We start from the raw sequence: 23,675 nt of genomic DNA on the forward strand, positions 1-23,675 counted from the left end.
ACAAAGCCTGCACTGGGTGGAGATGCTAACACCTCCCCCAGGCAGGAATTGTCACACCTGGCGGTGAGCCTCAAAGGCTCACCTCCTTTGTGCCAACCCAGCAGGACACTCCAGCTAGTGGAGTTGCCCGCCCCCTCCGGCCAGGCCCCACTTTTGGCGGCAAGGCCGGAGAAAATAATGAGAAAAACAAGGAGGAGTCACTGGCCAGTCAGGACAGCCCCTAAGGTGTCCTGAGCTGAAGTGACTCTAACTTTTAGAAATCCTCCATCTTGCAGATGGAGGATTCCCCCAATAGGGTTAGGATTGTGACCCCCTCCCCTTGGGAGGAGGCACAAAGAGGGTGTACCCACCCTCAGGGCTAGTAGCCATTGGCTACTAACCCCCCAGACCTAAACACGCCCTTAAATTTAGTATTTAAGGGCTACCCTGAACCCTAGAAAATTAGATTCCTGCAACTACAAGAAGAAGGACTGCCTAGCTGAAAAACCCCTGCAGAGGAAGACCAGAAGACGACAACTGCCTTGGCTCCAGAAACTCACCGGCCTGTCTCCTGCCTTCCAAAGATCCTGCTCCAGCGACGCCTTCCAAAGGGACCAGCGACCTCGACATCCTCCGAGGACTGCCCCTGCTTCGAAAAGACAAGAAACTCCCGAGGACAGCGGACCTGCTCCAAGAAAAGCTGCAACTTTGTTTCCAGCAGCTTTAAAGAACCCTGCAAGCTCCCCGCAAGAAGCGTGAGACTTGCAACACTGCACCCGGCGACCCCGACTCGGCTGGTGGCGATCCAACACCTCAGGAGGGACCCCAGGACTACTCTGATACTGTGAGTACCAAAACCTGTCCCCCCTGAGCCCCCACAGCGCCGCCTGCAGAGGGAATCCCGAGGCTTCCCCTGACCGCGACTCTTTGAACCTAAAGTCCCGACGCCTGGGAGAGACCCTGCACCCGCAGCCCCCAGGACCTGAAGGACCGGACTTTCACTGGAGAAGTGACCCCCAGGAGTCCCTCTCCCTTGCCCAAGTGGAGGTTTCCCCGAGGAATCCCCCCCTTGCCTGCCTGCAGCGCTGAAGAGATCCCGAGATCTCTCATAGACTAACATTGAAAACCCGACGCTTGGTTCTACACTGCACCCGGCCGCCCCCGCGCTGCTGAGGGTGAAATTTCTGTGTGGACTTGTGTCCCCCCCGGTGCCCTACAAAACCCCCCTGGTCTGCCCTCCGAAGACGCGGGTACTTACCTGCAAGCAGACCGGAACCGGGGCACCCCCTTCTCTCCATTCTAGCCTATGTGTTTTGGGCACCACTTTGAACTCTGCACCTGACCGGCCCTGAGCTGCTGGTGTGGGGACTTTGGGGTTGCTCTGAACCCCCAACGGTGGGCTACCTTGGACCAAGAACTAAGCCTTGTAAGTGTCTTACTTACCTGGTTAACCTAACAAATACTTACCTCCCCTAGGAACTGTGAAAATTGCACTAAGTGTCCACTTTTAAAACAGCTATTTGTGAATAACTTGAAAAGTATACATGCAATTTTGATGATTTGAAGTTCCTAAAGTACTTACCTGCAATACCTTTCGAATGAGATATTACATGTAGAATTTGAACCTGTGGTTCTTAAAATAAACTAAGAAAAGATATTTTTCTATATAAAAACCTATTGGCTGGATTTGTCTCTGAGTGTGTGTACCTCATTTATTGTCTATGTGTATGTACAACAAATGCTTAACACTACTCCTTGGATAAGCCTACTGCTCGACCACACTACCACAAAATAGAGCATTAGTATTATCTATTTTTACCACTATTTTACCTCTAAGGGGAACCCTTGGACTCTGTGCATGCTATTCCTTACTTTGAAATAGCACATACAGAGCCAACTTCCTACACACTAGTTTATTTTTTGGCAGTCATAGGCTTCTACAGTTTTCATTAGTTCAGTCTGCTTGTGTTGCTCTTGTGGTAGGTTTGGCTCCCACCCTCTTGGGGACTTGCCCTTTTTCAGATGTTGGCCGGACCAGAGATGGAACTATGCCCTTACGTCCCAACCAGTAGTCATTGGGCCTCTGTGGGTTGTATGGACAACATGCACAACAGTGGATCCCACGTGGGTGCAACATTTGAGTTTCCTGTGCCACAGGCTCCCCCAGTGTAATGCTATGAGCTTCATGTGCCACGTCTCTACTCCTGTGGTTGAAGCTGAGGCTGTTGTCATGGCTTCAGCCTTTAGTCACCTCCTCTCTTGTGAAATATCTCTGTGCCTGAGAAGTTGATTGTATATGTTCATCCTCACCCCCTCTTTTGTAGGAAGCACAGGGACTGGAGAGGATGAAGCACAAAGCCTTTTATTTGCAGGGAGCAATCTACTTACAGCTGTGGCTTTTCTCTTGCTGGTCATCCATTTAACCTTAAACAATCTCTTAAACCTCCTCTCTGTTTTGAAGACAGCATATATCAGTGTCAGGCAGCTCCCTGCGGACAATCGATTGGCATGGGGTATACCGCAGCAGTAATCTTCAGAGGGCCATATGTCAGGCAGATCTCCAGAGGGAACAGGGCAGACATCTCCAAAGGGAACAAGTCAGACATCTCCAGAGGGAACAGGTATTACATCTCCAGAGGGAACAAGCCAGACAGATCTCCAGATGAAACAGGTCAGACATCTCCAGAGGGAACTGGCCAACATCTCCAGAGGGAACCGGCCAGACATTTCCAGAGGGAACTGGCCAGGTATCTTCAGAGGGAACAGGTTAGACATCTCTAGAGGGAACAGGTCAGACATCTCCAGAAGGAACAGGTCAGACATCTCCAGAGGGGACAGGTCAGATATCTCTAGAGGGAACAGGTCAGACATCTCCAGAAGGAACAGGTAAGACATCTCCAGAGGGAACAGGTCAGATATCTCCAGGGGCAACAGGTCAGACACCACATGTCTGAGTGCTGACAGACATGTGGCTTGAAGGCAACAGCAAGCTGCAAAGGGATGAGGGACAGGCCTGGTAATAAGGAGGCAGGGCTACCTCAAACACAAAGTAATGCATCCAGTATATGCTATGGGGGAAGGGGTAGTCATAAAAGGCGAGAAGCATTGGCAAAGCCAAGAGGTCTGGCTTTAATGTGCCAACACATGGTAAACTAATTAAACACACATAAACATCGGCATTCTGAAATACTGTTCACAAGTGTTGCATGCACAAATCCACAAATGCTGTTTATCGCATTAATGCATTCAACTGCATTCAAATTGAACAGGCAAAGAACTCTACCAAAGAATTATTTCACAGTTACGAGGCTCTGTTCTTCGCCCACTAGTAAGGCTGAAGGTGTTAGTCCTTTTGCAACTCTCTTGCCAATTTCTTCAAAAAAGAAAAAGTCGAGACATATTTGACAAGTTTGCTTCAAGTCATTCTATGGTTCTCATGGATAGTACTACCATACCAGCTGCTCCATCCAACTCAGCGTTGGAGGTATTTCTATCCTTGACCTCGGATCAAGTAAAATGAGCCGTTTTTACTACCAAATCTGTCTCTCTCTTTGATCTGTTTGACCAGCTGTAATACAAATGGTACTGGACCCAGTTGTTACCACCCTGACTATAATTTTTAATCAGATTTTTAAATCTGGCTCCTTGTCTAAAATTTGGAAGCCTGCTATTCTGCCCTTACTTAAAAAAAAGCCAATCAAAACCCCTTAGACACCAAAAATAATTGGCCAATCTCCGTCTACCATTGCCAGCCAAATCGTGAAGAAAGCCATGAACCAGTAACCGGCCTCTTTCATCGAAAGTAATCACTTGCTGGATGATACCCAATTTGGTTTTAGAAGTGTCCACCGTGCTGAGACTGCATTGATTGTGACGACTGATGAAATCAGGTCGACTTTGGAAGGAGGAGGCAGAGCAGCTCTTATCCTCCTTGACCTGTCCGTGGTCTTTGACACGGTCAACCGTGACCTTCTGGTTGATCAGCTACTCAAGTTTGGAATCAAAAGTAGAGCGTTATCACTGCTCCACTCTATTCTGTCTGAGCGTGTGCTAAAGGTCTCTTTGGGGGAATTTACTTCTATGGCTTTCTCTCTGCTTTGCGGGGTTTCACCGGGCTCCTCCGTGAGCCCAACCTTGTTTAATCTCTATGCTACGCCTGTTGCCACTCTCAGCAAGTCATTTGGGTTTTCGTTGGTTCCATGTGGTGACGACAGCCAGATTGCTGTCTCTCCGAAAACAACAGTCAGAACTCAGGGGAGACTTCCCGGGAATGCATGCCTGCAGTTAGCACTGGATGAGCAACAACTGTTTGAAGTTGAACTCCTCCAAGACAGAAGTTCTTTTATTAGGGAACAAAGTCTCGTTCTGGCCCCCCTCGTGGTGGCCACAAAGTCTTGGAGTTCTACCCACCCCAGCCAAGAAGGTAAAGAACCTGGGTTTCATTCTTGATGAGAAATTCACCTTTAAAAACCAAGTAAATGCGATCATTTCCTCTTCCTTTTATTTGTTACAAATCATAAGGAAGATCGTACAAGTCATTCCTCCTGATCCACGGGAAACATTAGTCTCTGCCCTGGCCTTGGTCAGGACAGAGTCCTGCAATGGCCTGTACCAGACCCTGGAAACCAGCTCTTTAAATAAACAACAAACTTGCAGAACTCTGCAGGTCGACTGCTGTTTGATAATCCTAAATTCCAATCTGCAGCTGTGGCCCTTGAGAAATTAAACTGGCTTCCTGTTAAGCAACGTATCACCTCCAAAGCATTATGTTTTGCTTTAAGGGCCTTACATGGAATTGGCCCAGCATACATGCGCAGAAGGTTTAATTGGTATCGGCCTACTAGAGCCTTATATTTTTGCTCTTCTAACAATGTGTCAGATCCGCCTTTTAAGCGCTCCTCCTGGGGTGGCAGAAGCTTTGTTAGATGTACGCTGTGCGGCTCAGCAGTGGAACAGCCTTCCAGTGAAACTCAAATCTTCCAGCTCCTTACTAACTTTCAGAAAGGTGCTTAAAACATTACTTTTTAGCTCTTAGCCATGCTTGTGCTTATTGTTGCATTATAGCTATTTAATAGTTTTTCTGCATTATGGGTAGATATCTGTCCCTCTTTGTTGACACAGCGCCAAGACGCCCCTTGGCATTCAAGCGCTTTACAAGTTTAAGAAAAAAGCCTATCCCATTGCCTTGCCAACGCCGGGAAACAGTAGAAAAAGATATTCCTTTCTGTGAAGAATAAATACAAAATAGAAAGAATTCAATGTGACACATAATGTGCTGATTGAGTGTACTTTTTAAATGTAAAATAGTCTATTGTGCATTCCAATGGAGGCGCTCCCTGGAAGGAGGATTGATACACCAAATACCCATTCCCCTTCAGAGCCCACCTATCTACCTCCTAACGTGTTTGTATGTATCTTCAACCTGCCACAGGTCCTGGTCTGTACACCATTCCACCTTCACCTACTCCTGTCGGCTGTGGGGCATGCCGCATCATGGATGATGACCACCAGTGCCCGACCCACGCCACCTGCAGTGAGGAAACACTCCCCTAAAATAACAGATCTCTACAGCATGACTGCACTCATCTTTACAGCTCTGTCTCCTCAAATAATCAGATCTTTACCCGTTCCTCCAACGAAGGGCCGCGCATACAGTTTTCCAGAAACGTATGGATAAGAACTTCTTAGTGTCCTCACTCTATCTTAAGGCTATTTTAGAAATGTGTTGATTTATGATGCATCAATCATCCAGTATTCAATAATTTATACAACACTCTGCTCCTGAAATGTAAGCTTGCAACAGCGACAGATGGATCCCACGCTAACAGACTGATCACATGCTAACAGACTGCTCCATCACATACTTACAGTCTGATCACAAGCTAACAGACAGCTCTATCCCACACTAACAGGCTGATCACACGCTAAAAGACTGATCACATGCTAACAGACTGCTCCATCACATACTAACAGTCTGATCACATGCTAACAGACTGCTCTGTCACATACTAACAGACTTATCACACGCTAACAGTCTGCTCCATCACATATTGTCTGATCACATGCTAACAGACAGCTCTATCCCACACTATCAGGCTGATCACATGCTAACAGACTGATCACACACTCACAGACAGTCTATCCCACACTAACAGTCTGATCACACGCTAATAGAATGATCACACGCTAACAGAATAATCACCTGCTAACAGACGGATCACACGCTAACAGACTGATCAGACACTAACAGACTGATCCATCACACAATAACAGACTGATCACACACTAACAGATGGATCACACACTATCTAACAGACTGACCATACATTAACAGGCTGAACGCACACTTACAGATCAATCACACACTAACAGACTTATCACATCTTAACAGGCTGATCACACGCTAACAGGCTGATCACACACTAACAGACTGATTATCTGCTAACAGACTGATCACAAGCTAACAGACTGATCACATGCTAACAGACATCTCTATCCCACACTAACAGTCTGATCACATGCTAACAGACTGATCACGTGCTAACAGACAGATAACATGCTAACAGACTGATCACACACTAACAGACTGCTCTATCAAACACTTACAGACTGATCACACGCTAACAGATGGATCACCTGCTAACAGACAGATAACACGCTAACAGACAGATCACACGCTAACAGACTGATCAGATGCTAACAGACTGCTCCATCACATACTAACAGTCTGATCACATGCTAACAGACTGCTCTGTCACATACTAACAGACTTATCACACACTAACAGTCTGCTCCATCACATATTGTCTGATCACATGCTAACACACAGCTCTATCCCACACTATCAGGCTGATCACATGCTAACAGACTGATCACACACTCACAGACAGTCTATCCCACACTAACAGTCTGATCACACGCTAACAGAATGATCACACGCTAACAGAATAATCACCTGCTAACAGACGGATCACACGCTAACAGACTGATCAGACACTAACAGACTGATCCATCACACAATAACAGACTGATCACACACTAACAGATGGATCACACACTATCTAACAGACTGACCATACATTAACAGGCTGAACGCACACTTACAGATCAATCACACACTAACAGACTTATCACATGCTAACAGGCTGATCACACGCTAACAGGCTGATCACACACTAACAGACTGATTATCTGCTAACAGACTGATCACAAGCTAACAGACTGATCACATGCTAACAGACAGCTCTAGCCCACACTAACAGTCTGATCACATGCTAACAGACTGATCACGTGCTAACAGACAGATAACATGCTAACAGACTGATCACACACTAACAGACTACTCTATCAAACATTTACAGACTGATCACACGCTAACAGATGGATCACCTGCTAACAGACGGATAACACGCTAACAGACGGATCACACGCTAACAGACTGATCAGACTCTAACAGACTGATCACACACTAACAGACTGCTCCATCACACACTAACAGGCTGATCACACACTGACAGACTGATCACATGCTAACAGACTGCTCATTCACATACTAACAGTCTGATCACATGCTAACAGACTGCTCCATCACATACTAACAGTCTGATCACATGCTAACAGACTGCTCCATCACATACTTACAGTCTGATCACATGCTAAAAGACTGATCACACGTTAACAGACTGCTCCATCACATACTAACAGACTGATCATGATCACATGCTAACAGACTGATCACACGCTAACAGACTGCTCCATCACATACTAACAGACTGATCACACAATAACAGACAGCTCTATCCAAGACTAACAGCCTGATCACACGCTAACAGTCTGATCACACACTAACAGAATGATCACACACTAACAGAATAATCACCTGCTAACAGACTGATCACACACTAACAGACTGATCACACACTGAAGACTGCTCCATCACACACTAACAGGCTGATCACACACTGACAGACTGATCACACGCTAACAGACTGTTCAATCGCATACTAACAGTCTGATCACACGCTAACAGACTGTTCCACCACATACTAACAGTCTGATCACACACTGATAGACTGATCACATATTAACAGTCTGATCACATGCTAACAGTCTGCTCCATCACATACTAACAGTCTGATCACAAGCTAACAGACTGATCACACGCTGGCAGACTTGTCTATCCCACATTAACAGTCTGATCACACGCTAATTGACTAATCACATGCTAACAGACTGCGCCATCAAACACTAACAGACTGATCACAGGCTAACAGAATTCTCCATCACACATTAACAGGCTGATCACACACTAACAGACTGATCACACGCTAACAGGCTGATCACACACTAACAGACTGATCATCTGCTAACAGACGGATCACATGCTAGCAGACAGCTCTATCCCACACTAACAGTCTGATCACACGCTAACAGACTGTTCAGACGCTAACAGAATTATCACCTGCTAACAGACGGATCACACGCTAACAGACTGATCACACACTAACAGGTTGATCACACACTAACAGACTGATCACACATTAACAGCTGATCACACGTTAATAGCTGATCACACACTAACAGACTGATCATCTGCTAACAAACGGATCACATGCTAACAGACAGATCACATGCTAACAGACGGATCACTCGCCAACAGTCTGATCATATACTAAAAGGCTGATCACACACTAACAGACTGATCATACGCTAACAGACTGCTCATTCACACACTAACAGACTGATCACACGTTAACAGATGGATCACACACTAACAGTCTAATCACCTGCTAACAGACAGATCACACGCTAACAGACTGATCACACACTAACAGACTGCTCTATCAAACACTTACAGACTGATTACACGCTAACAGACTGATCACACACAGTAACAGTCTGCTCGATCACACACTGACAGACTGGTCACACGCTAACAGACTGCTCAATCACATACTAACAGTCTGATCACACACTAACAGACTGCGCCATCACATACTAACAGACTGATCACACACTAACAGACTGCTCTATCAAACACTTACAGACTGATCACACGCTAACAGATGGATCACATGTTAACAGACTGATCACACGCTAACAGTCTGATCGCACATTGAGGCTAAGCACACACTAACAGACTGATCACACGCTAACAGACTGCTCCATCACACAATAACAGACTGATCACACACTAACAGATGGATCACACACTATCTAACAGACTGACCATACAGTAACAGACTGCTCCATTACACACTAACAGACTGACACATGCTAAAAGGCTGATCACACACTAACAGACGGACCACATGCTAACCCGACGGATCACATACCACCAGATGGATCACATGCTAACAGTCTGATCACACACTAAGAGCCTGATCATACGCTAAGAGAGTGATCATACGCTAACAGACTACTCCATCACACATAAAAGTGCTACAAAATGTTCTACTTACATGAGGCAGAATCACCAACCACAGTTCTTTTTTCTAGACCAATGGAGCGTCGAATCGCTATCTCTTCACCTTTATAAACCCGGATTAAAGTGTCAGCATTGATAATTTGATAGCCTGAAAGTATAAACAGATACAAAGATATTAGCAGATACAGTTAATGTCAACATAGTTCAGGATAAAGCGAGGTGTGTCCATGAAAATGCTGATTACATGTATAAAAAAATAGGATTTAAAGAAAGAAAGAAAAACGGGGTGAGGGAGGTTTGTACCAGCCCTGGAAAAAGTACAGTTTTCTTCTTTAAAAGGGGAACTATAATTTGAAATTCTGCAAGAATACTTTCATTATCAGATGAATGCCTACTGCAGTTCAAGGGCATCAGATCCCAGGGTGCCCACATTTTATAAATGTGGACCCCAGTAGATCTGTGTCCTGTTGCTTCAATCACCTGAAGCTAGACTTCCCTCCAGTTTATGCCCATTTAAAACAATTCCCACCTGGTTGGACACACTTTTCTGCACAGAGTTCTATAGCTGAGCACCAGAAGGTTGCTGAAATATATTACTACATATAGTATAATATGTATAGCATGTGTATGACTGCCACTCCAGTCATTTATGAGTCTCCCTACTAAAAATATTAACATGGATATATTACAGCAACATATGTGAAGGCCCTGTCATCTACATTCTAACCTCACATCTCTATTTTTAAACTGTACACAGAAAGCACACTTTTTCTTCTGACAGTTGATCAAAACAGAATATTATAATTAAGTTAAGAGTTAAAACCAGGAGTCAAAGACTGCACAACTCGCAGAAAAAGAGAAATATTGTGTATTTACCTAGAAAGATCATGGCGTTGTGAATTTCTACCATTACATTTTTGTAAATTTCCTTTTGTCGTTCAGATAAACTCGTCCACTCCTCCTCCGACAAGTACGCAGCAACATCATGGAATGTGACCTGTTCCAAAATGACAACATTCATTAATATGTTCTAAAGATGAATAAAACGATTTGTATTTGTGCTTCCGGCCAGATGCCCTCAGCTGAGCATCCATCCTCTCTGGACTGCCCTACCATCTGCTGCTCAAAGGCACCAGAGAGGAGTTCTTCAAGCTGTCTGGAGTATCAGGCTTAAAGGCCAACTGAAATCCAGTGTGAAATAAGGATGCTAAACTTGTGTTTCTTTGTTTATCTCAGATGGAAACACTTGACACCTTTCTTAGAAACTAATCAGTGCAGGGTGACCATGGCTAATGGGTGGGGTCACCCTATCAACAGGCAGTCAAGGCGGTGACTCCACAAATCTTCTCCTTGGCCAGTTCCTGACAGATTGCATCGCCAATGACACCTTAGGTTTGGTAGTGTTAGTGATCTGTTTTTTCAGGGCCTAGCACAAGAGTTACAAAAATTGCACTTTGAGAATTTGCTTCTAAAGGAACAGTGGGCCAGATGTAGCAACCGTTTTGCATGGCGCAAAATGCAAAACGGGCATCGCGATGCACATTCCCATTTTGCAAGTCGGTGCCAACTCGCAAAATGGGAATGCGACTCGCAAATAGGAAGGGGTGTTCCCTTCCTATTTGCGAATCGCATCGCGATGCAGAATTGCTTTGTGACTGCGAACGCGGTCGCAAAGCAACTGGCAGTTAGCACCCATGTGAAGTGGGTGCTAACCCATTCGCAAAAGGGAAGGGGTCCCCATGGGACCCCTTCCCCTTTGTGAATGTCACCCAAAATATTTTTTCAGAGCAGGCAGTGGTCCAATGCGCCACTGCCTACTCTGAAAAAATGAAACCAAATGGTTTCATTTTTTCTTTTGTATTGCAACTCGTTTTCCTTTAAGGAAAACGGGCTGCAATACAAAAAAAACAAAACTGCTTTATTAAAAGGCAGTCACAGACATGGAGTTCTGCTGTCTCCAGCAGGCCACCATCCCTGTGAGTGCAGGGAATAGCAAGGGGGGCGCAAATTGCCACCCACCTCATTAATATTAATGAGGTGGGTCTTTGCGACCCCCTTGCGACTCGCAGATGGTGTCAGACACACCATTCTGCATATGATTTTGAGATTCGCAAATTGCAAGTCGCTCCGACTCACAATTTGCGAGTCACAAAATCATATCTACCTACATCTGGCCCCTGGTATCAGAGTCTACCATCGTCCAATGTTCCTTCAAGTGCCCCGTGTTTTCCTGGGGCCTGAAAGACGTTACAAGACTTTCTGGATTTTCTTCAGGTGCATTTTGATTTTCACCCTGCACTGTTTAGTAAACACCAGATCAAAGTGGGTTACTTGACTAGTCCTTTCACTGATCAGCATTGGTTGGGGCAACTCTTTTACTAAACAATCGGGATCCTTGTTTAAAGTATTATGATACATTCTTATGAATGTTTATGAAGATATTCAGATGTCCTGACCTGGTGTACCCTGCAGAGGTAGCAACCTGCAGTATTCAACAAGGTGGAATGTAAGTATTGACTTATGTGTGTCATTTGACAGATGAAGCTAAGAAGTATGAAATAACACAAATGACTGTTCCAACAGTTGGATTAAAAGGAGACGTTAAGGACAAATAGACAAAAAACAAGATCTACAAACATACATTATGAAGGATTCAATCAGATTAGATTAGATCATATTCTTTGCCTCTTAAAATTGCCTCTTAAAATCCAGATTGTGGAGTTATTCCATGGAGTTCCGGGGCCAGCGGGAGCCGCCAGAATACCGCTGCGCGGTCACAAGACCGCCGCGGGTATTCTGGGTTTCCCGCTGGGCTGGCGGGCGACCGCCAGGAGGCCGCCCGCCAGCCCAGCGGGAAACACCCTTCCACAAGGATGCCGGCTCCGAATGGAGCCGGCGGAGTGGAAGGGTTGCGACGGGTGCAGTTGCACCCGTCGCGATTTTCAGTGTCTGCATGGCAGACACTGAAAATCTTGGTGGGGCCCTGTTACGGGGGCCCCTGCAGTGCCCATGCCATTGACATGGGCACTGCAGGGGCCCCCAGGGGCCCCACGACACCCCATACCGCCATCCTGTTCCTGGCGGCTGAAACCGCCAGGAACAGGATGGCGGTATGGGGGTCGGAATCCCCATGGCGGCACAGCAAGCTACGCCGCCATGGAGGATTCCCCAGGGCAGCGGAAAACCGGCGGTACACCGCCGGTTTTCCGTTTCTGACTGCGGCTGTACCGCCGCGGTCAGAATGCCCTTGGGAGCACCGCCAGCCTGTTGGCGGTGCTCCCGCGGTCCCCGGCCCTGGCGGTCCATGACCGCCAGGGTCGGAATGACCGCCATAGTGTATTGGCATAGAGTGTACCAGCATAGAGTGCAGTGTTGCAGCATGGTGTACAGTACAGTGGCGTTGTGCAGAACAGATTGGTGTGGCCTAGACTGGAATGGTGTAGAGTGGCGAAGAGTACACTGGCATAGAGTGATACAGGGTAGAGTAGAGAGGTGTAGCATGAGGAGGCTTAGAGTGGGGTGGTCCAGTAGCGTAGCGTGGTGTAAAGTGGAGTGGAGTGGTGCAGAGTAGAGCAGAGTGGCATAGAGTGGAGTATTCATGGTGTGGAAGTGCACTGCAGTTACAGACAACACATTTTCAAGTGAAATGACCATTACATTTGCACAGCTATACAAGTTTACTAATAAAACGATACCGTGCACAGATGAAAATGTGTAGAAATTGCATAACCTAGTGTAATGATTTGTTTTGATCACATTAAAGTACTTGTTTCAATCACACTTCAGAAATAAAAAAAACGTGCTTCTTTTCTGTTCCTAATTCAGATATATTCAGTTAATTTAAATGTTGTGGGCTAGAAACAAACTCTTTCCTATCCTCAGTATCCAGCAAGATTGTCATATAAATCCTCTCAATCTGAGGTTAAAGAAAGAAAAGTAAACAAGCGCCCTCGGAAGACAACGTCTGACATTTGACCTTGATCTTTGAATGCACAGCAAATGTGATAACATAAGAACAAGACTTACAGGCCTATTAACGGAGCACTCTAAAAGGTACAGTGAATAAGATTTGGCAAGGTAAGGAATGAACTCAAGCTGAACAACCTAAAACAAATAAAGCCAGCAAATGGAAAGCAACATACCACAAAGCCAATGGCAAGCAATGGGCAGAATGCATTTCTAGGTCAGCTTTCTGAATTTTCCCAAGATGTCTTCAACAAACCAAACAGCTGCAATGAGACTTGGCAATTCAGTGAGCTCGCTGTGGTGTCTGGTTCCTGAGATTGCAGATGCAACTAGAAATACTTGGCACAGTGATTTCCTAGTTGCTCAGCCTTGGAGAACTGTCCTGACAAACACAGATTACTCATCATGACTGGCAACCTGTTTCCACGGTACCTGCATCCCGAGTGGCCCGAGCCCGAATCTCCAGTACAGACCCTGGATGTTATGAAGGGCTCAAGAACATTTTCACAGCCACCCCCTCTTCACCTCCATGATTCCTCTTACAGTGGGTTGTTCAGGCTGCCACGACAACAGTGTCCACCACCGTGTCCTGGCCAGGTCACCCACGCAAGACCCAGGCGCTCCCACCAATGAGTGACAGACTGACAGACTGGCCAACAAAAGGGTAAACCGGAAAATACAGCGCTGAGGAAATCCATATTTTTCTCCCATAAACCTAGCCCTCAATACCAGGTAACTGACTGTGGGGGTGTTAAAGCCACATCTCTTGAGTCAAGACTCCATGGAAAAGCTTGTTAACTCTGGGGTGTGAAATCACTGAAGATTCTGGGTTGGTCCTTGAGAAAAGTCTTAATAACGAGGATTACCAGTGGACCAGTTTATCCCACTTCCTCCTCCAACACTTGGTCAGTCTCCCTGAAGCTTATCCCGGAGAACTTACCTGTTTTCAGAAGCCGAAATCTCTGGGGGAAACGTGAGAGGTCTGCATTGTTCACGCAGAACCCATAAATGTCAGGAATGACACGCTTCTGCCTTCAGACTCTTCCGTAGCTTCTCAAACAGGGATCTATCTCGTACACACGGCTGTTATCAACCTTAAAGTAACAGCCTCCGTCGCAAGGCGCTCAGAGTCTATGCAATGCGGATCCTCATAAACTGATGCTCAAGTGATGGAGCTGATATAGAGTATAGGCAGCATTATATAACTGTTTAACCTATTCTTCTGACTCACCTGGGGAGTGGGGAACTGAATTATACTGCCAGACTGACTTTAAAGCACACTCCCATAGGGTCATTTCCTAGCCACTACTATCTGTGGCCAGTAATATACATCTCCTTGAGCCCCTCATAACCTTTCCAGCTCCTTGCCACCGACAAGCACCATGGCAAAAAACAAGTCAACGGAAGCAATGGTAATCCCTAGCTCTGGGCCATAGAAGGGCACTGCTGTGACAAGATCATGGGCATCCTAGCTGTGGGTGCCTGGCTACAGGTGGCAAAGTCCTGGAAACAACTGGTTTCACGTGTGAGCCTGTCAAGTGGCCCTTTTTCCTCAACACTTCGACGTTGTGAATCTGGGACATCAAAAAGTGCCAAGAAGGCCTAGCGAGCTCACTGGGCTATCATCTAAAGATTCCTGCCAACTCCCTCCGTTCAAAATGGGCTTCTGGTGGGAGAGGCTAAATTTGGAAAGTCTTGACCTCTGGCTGTCCTCTGGAGATATTGAGCCCTCCAACAAGCAGTTGATGCAGTTCCTCGTGGTTCAAGCAATTCGTGAAAGCTACAGCAAACCAACAGTTGTACAATGACTGACTCATAAAAGAGAGAACTAATTTACAGACAGCCCAAGAGAAGAAGCCATTGGCTTGACACCAACTGTTGTTTGACCAACCCATGCAGTTCACAATATCGCCCTTATGTAAGGCCAGCTTGACCAGCAGAAGATGCAGCAAACACCACCACCAACACTCCACTCCAATGTTCTCTACACCATTCCAGTGTATGCCACTGTGCGTGACTCCACACTATGCCACTCCAATACACAACACTCTCTGCCACTACACTCTACTGCACTCTTTGCCATTCCATTCTACGCCACTCCACGCCACCAACTTTTAGCCATACTGAACAGCATCCATGCAAGGGTGGTCCGACTACCAGGTCCTGACAAAATAAGGAACTGAAAGTGAGTAAATATGCACAGACATGCCTGGGTATACCATCAGAATCCTGAGCCCTCATTATCACGGTCCTAATATATCGAAGCAACAATATCATCTACAAACGTATCGCAATGGTGAGGATACATGGGTAAGTACAGATTTAAGAAACCTAACTCCACAAACATGATGACTTATATATTTGCCAGGAAAGGGAAGGTTGAGTTAAGAACTGTAATTCAAAAGTTACAAACATAAAGTTAACAGTAATGTTTATGTAGACAAATTAAATGGCTACCGTATTTGCTGTAGCATGATACTTTTGTGGTTGATATTCTGATGAACAACCAATGCCAGAACCCTGTACGCGGGCTGCCAACACTTGTGTTTGTCAAAACTGTAGCTTGACAGGCAGCTCTGCTTTCATTGGTCCTGGAATACAGCACTCATCACTGGATTCATTCATTCACCGGAGCGGGCAAACCCAAAACATAGCTGAGGTGTGGTACTGAGCAGCACTGGGCAGTTCAATACAGAGGTGGGCAGTAGCTACAACAGTAAGCAGCGCTATGGTACAGTCCATTGGTGGGCAGTGCTGTGGTATAGTCCACCGATGGCCAGTGCTGAGGTACACTCCATTGGTGGGCAGTGCTAAGGTACAGTCATCAGTGGCCAGTGCTGAGGTACAGCCCATCAGTGGCCAGTGCTGATGCACAGTCCATTGGTGGGCAGTGCTGTGGTTTAGTCAATCGGTGGGCAGTGCTGTGGTACGGGCCACCAGTGGTCAGTGCTGAGGTACAGTCCATTGGTGGGCAGTGCTGAGGCACAGTCCATCAGTGGCCAGTGCTGAGGTACAATCTATCAGTGGCCAGTGCTGAGGTACAGTGCATTAGTGGGTAGTGCTGAGGTACAGTCTATCAGTGGGCAGTGCTAAGGTACAGTCTATCAGTGGGTAGTGCTGAAGTACAGTCCATCAGTGGACAGCACTGAGGTACAGTCCAATAGTGGGCAGTGCTGAGGTACAGTCCATCAGTGGCCAGTGCTGAGGTACAGCCCATCAGTGGGCAGTACTGAGGTACAGTCTATCAGTGGCCAGAGCAGAGGTACATTCCATCAGTGGGCAGCGCTGGGGTGCAGTCCATCAGTGGGTAGTGCTGAGGAACAGTCCTTCAGTGAGCAGTGCTGAGGTACAGTCCATCAGTGGGTAGTGATGAAGTACAGTCCATCACTGGACAGCACTGAGGTACAGTCCACTAGTGGGCAGTGCTGAGGTACAGTCCATCAGTGGCCAGTGCTGAGGTACAGCCCATCAGTGGGCAGTGCTGAGGTACAGTCTATCAGTCGCCAGTGCTGAGGTACAGTCCATCAGTGGGCAGCGCTGAGGTACAGTCCATCAGGGGGCAGCGTTGAGGTACACTCCATCAGGGGGCAGTGCTGAGGTTCAGTCCATCAGTGGGCAGTGCTGAGGTACAGTCTATCAGTGGCCAGCGCTGAGGTACAGTCTATCAGTGGCCAGTGCTGAAGTACAGTCCATCAGTGGCCAGTGCTGAGGTACAGTCTATCAGTGGCCAGTGTTGAGGTACAGTCTATCAGTGGCCAGTGCTGAGGTACAGTCCATTGGAGGGTAGTGCTGACGTACAGTCCTCAATGGCCAGTGCTGAGGTACAGTCCATCGGTGGGCAGTGCTGTAGTACAGTCCATCTGTGGGCAGTGCTGTGGTACTGTGCAGCAGTGGTAGTGCTGTGGTACTGTGCATCGTTGGCAGTGCTGTGCATCTGTGGGCAGTGCAGAAGTGGGCAGTATTCGAGTCCTGTGCAGCAGTGGGCTGTTGTACATCGAAGAAGTGGGCAGTGCTGTGGTACTCTGCAGCAGTAGGCAATACTCAAGTACTGAGCAGCAGTGCACATTGTCCAAGTACTGTGTAGCAGTGGGCAGATCTGTGGTACTGTGTAGCAGAGGGCACAGATGTGATGCTGTGCATCAGTGGGCAGTGCTTTGGTACTGTGCAGCACTGGTCCATGTAGTAAGGAAATGGGCAGTTGTGTGGTACAGTGCAACAGCAGTCAGTGATGTGGGTCTGTGTAGTAAGGAACTGGACAGTGCAGTGGGACAGTGCAGCAATGAGCAATGGGAGAGTCAACAGTGAGCAGTGCTGAGACATAGAGCAGACGTGGGCAGTGCTATGACAGTACATCAGTGGTCAGTTCTGTGGTACAGTGCAACAGTGGCAGTAATGTGACACAGAGTGGGAGCTGTCAATGATGTGGTACTGTGCAGCTGTGGTACAGTATACAAAGTGACAAAGTGCATTTTCTGCAGGTGTGGTGCAATGCACCAGGTGAAAATAATGTGGCTTCCTGCAGATGGTAAAGTTCACCTGGCGACAATAATGTGGTTTCCTGCAGCTGTGGTACAGTGCACCAGGGGACAATAATGTGGTTTACTGCAGCTGTGGTACAGTGCACCAGGGGTCAATAATGTGGTTTCATGCAGCTGTAGTACAGTGCGCTAGGGAACAATAATGTCGTTTCTTGCAGCTCTGGTAGAGTGCAGCACCTGACAATAATGTGGTTTCTTGTAGCTGTTGCACAGCGAGCCTGGTAAAAATAATGTGGTTTCCTTACAATACACCAGGAAGCAATAATGTGGTCCTGCAGCTATGGTACAGTGCACCAGGTGACAATAATGTGGGTCCCTGCAGCTGTAGTACAGTGTGCCAGGGGACAATAATGTGGTTTCCTGTAGCTGTGGCATAGTGAACCCAGTGACAATATTGTGGTTTCCTGCAGCTGTGGTACAGTGCACCAGGTGACAATAACTTGGTCCCTGCAGCTGTGTTACAGTACACAAGGTGACAATAATGTGGGTCCCTGCAGCTGTGGTACAGTGTGCCAGGGGACAATAATATGGTTTCCTGCAGCTGTGGTACAGTACACCAGGTGACAATAATGTGGTTTCCTGCAGCTGTGGTACAGTACACCAGGTGACAATAATGTGGTTTCCTGCAGCTGTAGTACAGTACACAAGATGACAATAAAGTGGTTTCCGGCAGCTATGGTACAGTACACCAGGTGACAATAATATGGGTCCCTGCAGCTCTGGTACAGTACATCAAGTGACAATAATACGGCTTCCTGCAGCTGTGGTACAGTGTGCCAGGGGACAATAATATGGTTTCCTGCAGCTGTGGTACAGTGCACCAGGTGACAATAATGTGGTTTCCTGTAGCTGTGGTACAGTGCACCGGGTGACAATAATGTGGTTTCCTGTAGCTATGCTAAAGTGTGCTAGTTGACAATAATGTGGTTACCTTCAGCTGTGGTACAGTGCGCTAGGGCAGTGGTTCCCAACCTGTGGTCTGGGGACCCCTGGATGTCCACGAAGCCTCCTCAGGGTGTCTGCGACTGCTTAGAAAATTAAATAAAATTAACAGATTTGGTCCCCAGCTTTCAATAATGACTCAGTGAGGGGTCCCTGGATTCCAGTAGTGATTCAGTGGGGGTCCCTGGGTTCCAGTAATGCTGAAGTGGGGGTCCACAGAAGTGAAATGGTTGGGAACCATTGCGCTAGGGGACAATAATGTGGGTCCATGCAGCTGTAGTACAGTGCACTAGGGGAAAATAATGTGGTTTCCTGCAGCTGTGTTACAGTGCACCAGGTGACAATAATGTGGATCCCTGCAGCTGTGATACAGTACACCAGGTGACAATAATATGGTTTCCTGCAGCTGTGGTACAGTGTGCTGGGGGACAATAATGTGGGTCCCTGCAGCTATAGTACAGTGCACCAGGTGAAAATAATGTGGGTCCCTGTAGCTGTAGTACAGTGTGGCAGGGGACAATAATGTGGGTCCCTGCAGCTGTAGTACAGTGTGCCAGGGGACAATAATGTGGTTCCCTGCAGCTGTGGTACAGTGTTCCAGGGGGAAATAATGTGGTCCCCTACAGCTGTGGTACAGTACACCAGTGACAATAATGTGGGTCCCTGCAGCTGTGGTACAGTGCACCAGGGGACAATAATGGGGTTCCCTGCAGCTGTAGTACAGTGTGCCGGGGGACAATAATGTGGTTCGCTGCAGCTGTGGTACAGTGTGCCAGGGGACAATAATGTGGTTCCCAGCAGAGGTGGCACAGTACACCAGGTGACAATAATGTGGTTCCCTACAGCTGTAGTACAGTGCACCAGGGGACAATAATGTGGTTCCCTGCAGCTGTGGTACAGTACAACAGAGAAAAGCAATGTGGTTTCCTGCAGCTGTGGTACAGTGTGCCAGGGGACAATATTGTGGTTCCCTGCAGAGATAGTTCAGTACACCAGGTGACAATAATGTGGGTCCCTGCAGCCGTAGTACAGTGCACCAGGGGACAATAATGTGGTTCCCTGCAGCTGTGGTACAGTGTGCCAGTGGACAATAATGTGGTTTCCTGCAGCTTTGGTACAGTGTGCCAGGGGACAATAATGTTGTTCCCTGCAGCTGTGGTACAGTGTGCCAGGGGACAATACCGTGGTTCCCTGCAGCTGTGGTACAGTACAACAGGTGACAATAATGTGGTTCCCTGCAGCTGGGTACAGTACACCAGGTGGCAATGTGGGTCCCTGCAGCTGTGGTACAGTGTGCCAGGGGACAATAATGTGGTTCACTGCAGAGGTGGTACAGTACACCAGGTGACAATAATGTGGGTCCATACAGCCGTAGTACAGTACACCAGTAGACAATAATGAGATTCCCGGCAGCTGTGATACAGTACAACAGAGAACAACAATGTGGTTTCCTGCAGCAGTGGTACAGTGTGCCAGGGGACAATAATGTAGTTCCCTGCAGCTGTGGTACAGTACACCAGGCGACAATAATGTGGGTCCCTGCAGTCGTAGTACAGTGCACCAGAGGACAATAATGTGGTTCCCTACAGCTGTGGTACAGTGTGCCAGGGGACAATAATGTGGTGTCCTGCAGCTGTGGTTCAGTGTGCCAGGGGACAATAATGTTGTTCCCTGCAGCTGTGGTATAGTGTTCCAGGGGACAATAATGTGGTTCCCTGCAGCTGTGGTACAGTACAACAGGTGACAATAATGCAGTTCCCTGCAGCTGTGGTACAGTACACCAGGTGACAATATTGTGGGTCCCTGCAGCTGTGGTACAGTACAACAGGTGACAATAATGTGGTTCCCTGCAGTTGTGGTACAGTACACCAGGTGACAATAATGTGGGTCCCTGCAGCTGTAGTACAGTGCACCAGAGGACAATAATGTGGTTCATTGCAGCTGTGGTACAGTGTGCCAGGGGACAATAATGTGGGTCCCTGCAGCTGTGGTACAGTACACAAGGTGACAATAATGTGGGTCCCTGCAGCCGTAGTACAGTGCACCAGGGGACAATAATGTGGTTCCCTGCAGCTGTGGTACAGTACAACAGAGAACAACAATGTGGTTACCTGCAGCTGTGGTACAGTGTGCCAGGGGACAATAATGTGGTTCCCTGCAGCTGTGGTACAGTACACCAGGTGACAATAATGTGGGTCCCTGCAGCTGTGGTACAATACAACAGAGAACAACAATGTGGTTACCTGCAGCTTTGGTACAGTTTGCCAGGGGACAATAATGTGGTTCCCTGCAGCCGTAGTACAGTGCACCAGGGGACAATAATTTGGTTCCCTCCAGCTGTGGTACAGTGTGCCAGGGGACAATAATGTGGTTCCCTGCAGCTGTGGTACAATACACCAGGTGACAATATTGTGGGTCCCTATAGCCGTAGTACAGTGCACCATGGGACAATAATTTGGTTCGCTGCAGCTGTGGTACAGTGTGCCAGGGGACAATAATGTGGTTCCCTGCAGCTGTGGTACAGTACACCAGAGGACAATAATGTGGGTCCCTGCAGCAGTAGTACAGTGCACCAGGGGACAATGATGTGGTTCCCTGCAGCTGTGGTACAGTGTGCTCGGGGACAATAATGTGGTTCCCTGCACCTGTGGTACAGTACACCAGGTGACAATAATGTGGGTCCCTGCAGCAGTAGTACAGTGCACCAGGGGACAATAATGTGGTTCCCTGCAGCTGTGGTACAGTACACCAGGTGATAATAATGTGGGTCCCTGCAGCCGTAGTACAGTGCACCAGGGGACAATAATGTGGTTCCCTGCAGCTGTGGTACAGTGTGCCAGGGTACAATAATGTGGTTCCCTGCAGCTGTGGTACAATACACCAGGTGACAATAATGTGGGTCCCTTCAGCCGTAGTACAGTGCACCAGGGGACAATAATTTTGTTCGCTGCAGCTGAGGTACAGTGTGCCAGGGGACAATAATGTGGTTCCCTGCAGCAGTAGTACAGTGCACCAGGGGACAATAATGTGGTTGGTTCCCTGCAGCTGTGGTACAGTGTGCCAGTGGACAATAATGTGGTTTCCAGCAGCTGTGGTACAGTGCACCTGGGGACAATAATGGGGTTCCCTGCAGCTATAGTACAGTGCACCAGAGGACAATAATGTGGTTCCCTGCAGAGGTGGTACAGTGTGCCAGGGGACAACAATGTGGTTCCCTGCAGAGATGGTACAGTACACTAGATAACAATAATGAGGGTCCCTGCATCTGTAGTACAGTGTGCCGGGGACAATAATGTGGTTCCCTGCAGCTGTGGTACAGTGTGCCAGGGGTCAATAATGTGGTCCCCTGCAGCTGAGGTACAGTACACCAGGTGACAATAATGTGGGTCCCTGCAGCTGTAGTACAGTGTGCCAGGGGACAATAATCTGGGTCCCTGCAGCTGTAGTACAGTGTGCCAGGGGACAATAATCTGGGTCCCTGCAGCTGTAGTACAATGCACCAGGTGACAATAATGTGTGTCCTTGCAGCCGTATTACAGTATACCAGGTGACAATAATGTGGGTCCCTGCAGCGGTGTTAAAGTACAACAGAGAACAACAATGTGATGTCCTGCAGCTGTGGTACAGTACAACAGAGAACAATGTGATGTCCCTGCAGCTGTGTCACAGTACAACAGAGAACAACAATGTGGTGGCACAGTGCGCCACAGTACAATAATGTTGTGTCCTGCAGCTGTGGTACAGTGTACCAGGTGACAATGCGGTGTCCTGCAGCTGTGGCACAGTGCACAAGCGCTCGGTGTTCTTTGTATCCAAGCCCCTGGTGAGTCCACGCAGCAGGGGAGCTCCTATCTGTCCCCTCACAATAATTGTGAGTTTGTGAACAGAAGTCCAGCTCACTACGTTGCACACGCTTGCTCTTCCCCTGAGCCTCGGGAGGGTGTGACTGATGCCACGCAGTGACAGAGGAGGTGCCCGAGGGCAGCACCACAACACAGCTGGCTGTGGAGTGGGCGTGGGGCCGGGGCAGGGCCAGTGTTGACACCCAACTCCACCTGCCCACCCTGCTCACCCCGCAGCCACTTACCTTGTCCGCGCGCCTCCAGGACATGTCCCCGCGCGGCTCGTACCTCCCCAGTGAGAAAAGAGGGTCCGGGTTCACCTACACCGAGGCCCGGGGCCGGTCATCGGGCCGAGGCCGCGCCGCTGCCTCTTCCTGCCGGAAACAAAGGCAAATAAAACTTAAGAGCTGCCCTCTGAACATGCCCAGAGTGCGAGAGGCTGGGAGCAGGGCATGCTCAGAGGAAGCGGCGCGGGGAGCATGCTCGGAGGGGAGATGGCGCTCTGTGCGCAGGGACGTGCATCTCAGAAAGATGTCTGTGCCAGGAGCATGCGAGGAGGGGAGATGCGCGCTCTGTGCATCTCAGAAGATGTCTGTGCCAGGAGCATGCGAGGAGGGGAGAGGGCGCTCTGTGCGCAGGGATGTGCATCTCAGAAGATGTCTGTGCGCAGGGATGTGCATCTCAGAAGATGTCTGTGCCAGGAGCATGCTCTGTGCGCAGGGATGTGCATCTCAGAAGATGTCTGTGCCAGGAGCATGCTCTGTGCGCAGGGATGTGCATCTCAGATGTCTATACAGGGAGCATGCGAGAAGGGGAGAAGCGCGCTGTGTGCGCAGGGATGTGCATCTCAGAAGATGTCTGTGCCAGGAGCATGCGAGGAGGGGAGAAGCGCGCTGTGTGCGCAGGGATGTGCATCTCAGAAGATGTCTATACAGGGAGCATGCGAGGAGGGGAGAAGCGCGCTGTGTGCGCAGGGATGTG

At 48.1% G+C, this 23,675-nt stretch overlaps 1 protein-coding gene across 5 annotated transcripts in view; it reads right to left on the reverse strand.

Annotated features, from left to right (window-relative positions):
* LOC138303536 (uncharacterized) overlaps positions 1-23,358 on the reverse strand; it is a 126,691-nt gene extending 103,333 nt beyond the window's left edge. For 4 of the 5 annotated variants that reach the window (XR_011205409.1, XM_069242757.1, XM_069242758.1 and 1 more), the window contains exons 1-3: positions 22,940-23,106; positions 10,283-10,403; positions 9,441-9,554 (exon numbers count right to left, since the gene is read on the reverse strand). Coding sequence is in view for 4 of the 5 variants with exons in the window: in XM_069242757.1 (XP_069098858.1) it covers positions 9,441-9,554; positions 10,283-10,403; positions 22,940-22,963 (259 nt within the window). In the remaining variant the exon portion in view is untranslated. Of the gene's footprint in view, positions 1-9,440; positions 9,555-10,282; positions 10,404-22,939 lie in introns of all 5 variants that reach the window. The other variant, XM_069242756.1, reaches the window with a different exon arrangement.
* Between the last annotated feature and the right edge of the window lie 317 nt (positions 23,359-23,675).

Source organism: Pleurodeles waltl, chromosome 7 (genome assembly GCF_031143425.1).
Source record: "Pleurodeles waltl isolate 20211129_DDA chromosome 7, aPleWal1.hap1.20221129, whole genome shotgun sequence".
In the NCBI taxonomy this organism is placed as follows: Eukaryota; Metazoa; Chordata; class Amphibia; order Caudata; family Salamandridae; genus Pleurodeles; species Pleurodeles waltl.